Raw genomic sequence first — 5,376 nt, 5'->3', positions numbered from 1 at the left:
GCCTCAGTGAAGCATGAAAGCAACATCTATAAACGTACAGAAAATACTAATATGCAGATACAATATTTCTATGACTATCTTGGATGAGTGGAATTTATTGTAATAAACGGGATCATCACTTTCAGAGGTAGCATTAGTTTTTTTGTAAATAACTGCTCGACACTGTTGTGCTGGTGAAATTGTGGTGATCATTTGTTATTTAATTTTACGCTGTAAAGATGCTTTAATCGCTTGAATGTAATTTTAGTTGCCCGACTCGTTCGAATGTGCAAGTGAATAACATGTGATGTATGTTTTTATACATATTTATAAAATTTTATATATTTATATGAGAATCACGAAGCAATAAAAACAAATGTTGACAGATTACGGTAATAGTTTATCATTTTTGAAGTAGACATTCTAATACTACTATGCAAAGCGAAAATTATGGATATGTACAGCAATCAGAAGAAAAAACACATCTAGTAGATGAACATCATTTATAAAAAAAATCCAACACTAATCTTCCGCAGCGATGCTTTACAGATTTACATCTGCGTGTATGAGAGGATGACTTTCATTTCCCTGTTTGATTCTGCCGCAGACGACAATACTCTTGCAATCTGAAACGAAATCTAAATCATCAATGTAGCCTATCTTCTTTTATATTTCATTGCAACATGATAATATGAAACCATATAACCCCCTTATTTTCTCCCAAGATAACAAATTAGCAGAAAGACTTCTTTCTCTCTTCTTTCTTTTCAACAATTAGGAAATGAAATTGCTTTTTTCTTTTTTTTACCGTAATGCATTGATTTTGATGAATCCACCTGCATCTGTTGGTTCATAGTCACCTTGTACATCCATACTGTCAAACGAAACAAGTACTTTTGAGCACAAAAATGAACGACCCCTATTTCCATACAATACGTATTCCGCATTTCTTATGATAATTCCTCTCATTCAGTGTCTTATTTTTTTTCCTTGAAGTTTTATTTGTTACAAATTTTTAAAAAAAAAATTTCTTTCCATTCCCTATACCCACTTTATATGTTAAATTTTACATTTATTGCGAAAAAAATTGAGTTGCTTCACCTGACGAGTTCTGCATTGTAAAGAGATAATGGTGACTCCCGGCCTAGAATGTACACCCCTCCTTTATACAGTTTGACAGTGACGTTACCAGTCACGTGATTTTGGCTCCCCTGAATACAGGCGCGCGTGTACTCACATTCTGGACTAAACCAAAACCCTAATCAAAACAAATCAGTCCTTACATGTATAAGTCTTATACAACTTGTTACATACAATAAAATGGTTCTTTACTTGTGTCATGATGATATACACCGTGTTATATACAAAGTTGTTTATGTAAAGGAGAAAGGACGAAAACTGTCCATTCTGTGAGAAAGGAGAGTTTTTTGCCTTTCTCCTACTCAAATCATGATTTCCTTGTTCTGAGAATTAATTACAGTAAAGATTTTACAAATTTGGTAGCAGATATTAAGAATTGATTTTGTCATGTAGCACACATACAACGACAAGTTCACTGTTTACAGAATGGGCAGTCATAGGTAAGTTATAGGGGAACATGTACATAGTTATTATTTGTTGAAAACCATTGTTTTCCAGAAGCAAAGAACAATTTTAAGGTCTTTAGTCTAAAGGTAGTGTTGCAGGTGAATTTTGTTGGAATAGTATTTTTAAAACAAAGGCCCAGGGGCCACATCGCTCACCTGAGCAACTGGCCAGGAAAAATCACACATCAGATCAGAGCTGAAAGTTTGCTGGGGGGAGGGCTTGAATTTTAACCTCCCAGGGGGTCATGATTTGAACAAACTTGAATCTACACTACCTGAGGATGATTCCCTATAAATATCACTAAGCATGGCTTTAAAGTACTTGAAAACAAGATTTTAAAAGGTTTCCCTAGATATTCCTATGTAAAACTTTTATCGGCCATTTTGGCCCCACCCTACCCCTGGGGGGTCATGATTTGAACAAGCTTGAATCTACACTATCTGAGGATGATTCCACATAAGTTTCATCTTTCCTGTCTCAATGGTTCTTGAGAAGAAGATTTTTCCTATATATTCCTATGTAAAATTTTGATTTGCCATTTTAGCCCCACCCTACCCCCCGGGGTCATGATTTTAACAAAATTCAATCTACACTACCTGAGGATGATTCAGCATGAGTTTCATCTTTCCTAGTCCAGTGGTTCTTGAGAAGAAGATTTTTAAAGATTTTTCCTATATATTCCTATGTTAAACTTTGATCAGCCATTTTGGCCCCACCCTACCCAGGAGGTCATTATTTGAACAAACATGAATCTACACTAGCTAAAGATGATTCCACATGAGTTTCATCTTTCCGTGGTCCAGTGGTTCTTGAAGAACAAAATTTTTAAAGATTTTTCCTGTATATTCATATGTAAAACTTTATTCGGCCATTTTGGCCCCACCCTACCCCTGGGGGTCATGATTTGAACAAACTTGAATCTACACTACCTGAGGATGATTTCATATGAGTTTCATCTTTCCTGGTCCAGTGGTTCTTGAGAAGAAGATTTTTAAAGATTTTCCCTATATATTCCTGTTTAAAACTTTGATCGGCCATTTTGGCCCCACCCTACCCTTGGGGGGTCATGATTTGAACAAATTTGCATCTACACTACCTGAGGATGATTCCACATGAGTTTCATCTTTCCTGGCCCAGTGGTTCTCGAGAAGAAGATTTTTTAAAAATGCCATTAATTTTTTTCTAATTCATAATTATATCCCCTTGGAAAAGGGCGTGGCCCTTCATTTGAAGAAACTTGAATCCCCTTTACCCAAGGATACTTTGTAGCAAGTTTGGTTGAAATTGGCCCAGTGGTTCTTGAGAAGAAGATGAAAATGTGAAAAGTTTACAACAACGCCAACAACGACAACGCCAACGACGCCAACGACAACGACAGACAACGGACAAATTTTGATCAGAAAAGCTCACTTGAGCTTTTGGCTCAGGTGAGCTAAAAAGCATGCGATGCTTCAATATCAGTTTATAACCTGCGTTGTAAAGGCTTCCGTTTCCTCAGATAGAGAGAGTATGTATACATACATGTACGACAGAATCAAAATCTAATGAACCAAAAGAGGAAACAAAAATGATAAAATAAATGCATCTGGAAACAGAAAATAGTCAAGGAAAAATTAAGCCAAACTTTGTCCCAGAAATGAACATTCTTCCTGACAAAATACAGATAAGCAAATGATATCTAGAAATGTTTTATTTGAATTCAATTTTTGAGGATATACTGGGGTATTGATCGCAGCAGTGTTAGGGAGATGCAGATTTTTTTATGCGTGTTGGATTATCCAATAGTGAAACTTCGATCTGAAAATGTATTTCAAATAAAGCCTAGAAATATTTCAGTTTTAATTAATTCTATACGGAAATTTTATCTGCAGCAGTGAGTGTAGTTTTCGCGGTTTAATTGTGAAATTGTGGTCATTCAAATTCAAGTATTGTGAAAATTAAGTTTACAGCTGTGAAATAATGTGCTTTTTTTCTTGGATTCATGGACAGCAGACGTTGTGCAGACATCAAGTTGGACTATGTATTGTTAGATTTAAGCGTTAATTCTTTTTACTATTTGCATGTAGTTAATTAAATGATTTAATGTATTCGTTTTTGTTTCCCTATTGAGCAGATGCCAATGTTTAACCATTCTATTTGTTTTAACCACAGGCCTTTGGATCGCTTAAATTTTTTTTTTCAACACCTCAAATTTTTTCTAAGCGAACTAAAGGCCTGTGGTTTTAACTGTCAATTTTTTCCCCCCAAAAGGAATCATTATGGATACTTATACCGGTATATACTCAGGGCCCATGGCATTGCGGGATGCATTTTTTAATTAGATATTATGATAATTACCGTACCCCTAGACACGTTGTGGTTTATGTGATACTATACCTTTATACACTTGATCTGAGAAGGAGATATCGAGATTCCGTTTTATTTTCCGTACTTCCTGAAAGTAATAATTTGAAACGCTTTGAATAGTGCTGAAAATTAAGCTACCCACGGACTACAATATTCTGAATGTCAGGTGGGCAAGGGGAAATGTGCAATTCGGGGGTTAATTGTTATATCACCCTAATGACTAAAGAATCTTCAATTATTCTAATACAGCTTATGATTAAATGATACAAGCTTGTGGGGCAAAACATAGCCAGCTGTTCAATTTCAAACCAAAAATGCCAGCGCTGAAAAGACCCAGAATCAAGAACTTGAACAACTGGTCCTTTTCTTTTGCCATCTTAATAACTTACATTTGTATAAAAAAAATATTGTTTGATTTTGAAAAAAAGAAAGAAAAATGCTGTGTTCGTTTTAAAGTCACTTCCAAGTGAACATAACTTGTGGTTTTTACAATGTTAGATTTCATTTACGGTAATAGGAATTATTCAATCATACAATTTGCAATATTTTTTTCCTTGATTAAGCAACATCAAAAACGTTACCCTATCTAAGGTAAACAGCTCAATGTCCATATGTGCAGCTAGTATAATAGTTCCACCAGGTGTTTCATAAAGACCTAGGGAAAAAAAATCAAAAACCAATCAAAACATCATTATAAAATATATTTCTATTTAATAATGAAAAAGAATAAAATGCACGGATAAGGTATATGCTAGATTTGAAATTCTACTAGTACATGTACATATATATATATATATATACTTGAATGTTACCTCTAGACTTCATTCCAATGAATCTGTTTTCTACTATGTCTATTCTTCCGATGGCGTGCTTTCCACTAGAATTATATGAAAAATACATTGTTTACGGAAAGAAGTATTTTGCAGTTTTACAATTCGTAATATTTTCAGTAAGCATTTTAAGTTTAATATTACAAATACCCTAATTCATTCATGTAAGAGAAAATTTCAAGTGGTTTATTCTTTTCCGTGTTGTTTCCTAAATTCTTAACATGAACAGGCAAACCTGTAAATAAACAAAACATTTCGTGTATTATTATTATTTATTCATAAATAAAACAGAAGCAGGTAAATTTTGAGAGCTTAAAAAGATTTTGTACCTCAATATTCTCTAAGATTCATGGCACTATGTACATTCAAAAAACTTTTTTTTCTATCGATATACAGTGCATATTGATTAATTTTTCCTATTTTTTAATTTTCTGTATTTATTTTGAAAAAAAAAAGCTTTGAGTGTTTTACAATATAAGAGTACCATTTTTAAAGGAGATGAGGATTTTCTCTGCTTGATCGGGGGCTTGTTCTGGATCTACCGTCATCTGGTAAATGCCGGGAGGGGCGTGTTTAGCTGGATCCTCCAAAACACCCGACTCGTAGCTGTAAGAAAATGTCATAAACTTAGAGG

At 34.2% G+C, this 5,376-nt stretch overlaps 1 protein-coding gene across 1 annotated transcript; it reads right to left on the bottom strand.

Moving 5' to 3' along the window:
- Positions 1-363: 363 nt before the first annotated feature.
- LOC134236687 (argininosuccinate synthase-like) lies at positions 364-5,365 on the bottom strand. The gene is made up of 8 exons (XM_062718861.1): positions 5,227-5,365; positions 4,893-4,977; positions 4,725-4,789; positions 4,494-4,567; positions 3,943-4,000; positions 1,081-1,237; positions 788-853; positions 364-605 (listed from the first exon to the last, which is right to left on the bottom strand). Exons 1-8 carry the CDS (start codon positions 5,363-5,365, stop codon positions 560-562), a joined length of 690 nt encoding a protein of 229 aa, XP_062574845.1. The 3' UTR covers positions 364-559.
- Positions 5,366-5,376: the final 11 nt, after the last annotated feature.

The sequence above is a fragment of the Saccostrea cucullata genome, unplaced genomic scaffold, assembly GCF_032062105.1.
Source record: "Saccostrea cucullata isolate Sc308-1 unplaced genomic scaffold, CSIRO_AGI_Scuc_v1 ctg22932, whole genome shotgun sequence".
Lineage (NCBI taxonomy): Eukaryota > Metazoa > Mollusca > Bivalvia > Ostreida > Ostreidae > Saccostrea > Saccostrea cuccullata.
Note: the sequence above shows the minus strand (reverse complement) of the source record. Positions and strands in the feature narration are given on the sequence as shown.

Coding starts and splice junctions, on each gene's coding strand:
- LOC134236687 (XM_062718861.1), bottom strand. CDS start 5,365: ATGACATTTTCTTACAGCTACGAGTCGGGTGTTTTGGAGGATCCAGCT. Junction 4,978..5,226: donor CCTCATCTCCTTTAAAAATG/GTACTCTTATAT, acceptor GTTTATTTACAG/GTTTGCCTGTTCATGTTAAG. Junction 606..787: donor ATCAAAATCAATGCATTACG/GTAAAAAAAAGA, acceptor ATTTCGTTTCAG/ATTGCAAGAGTATTGTCGTC.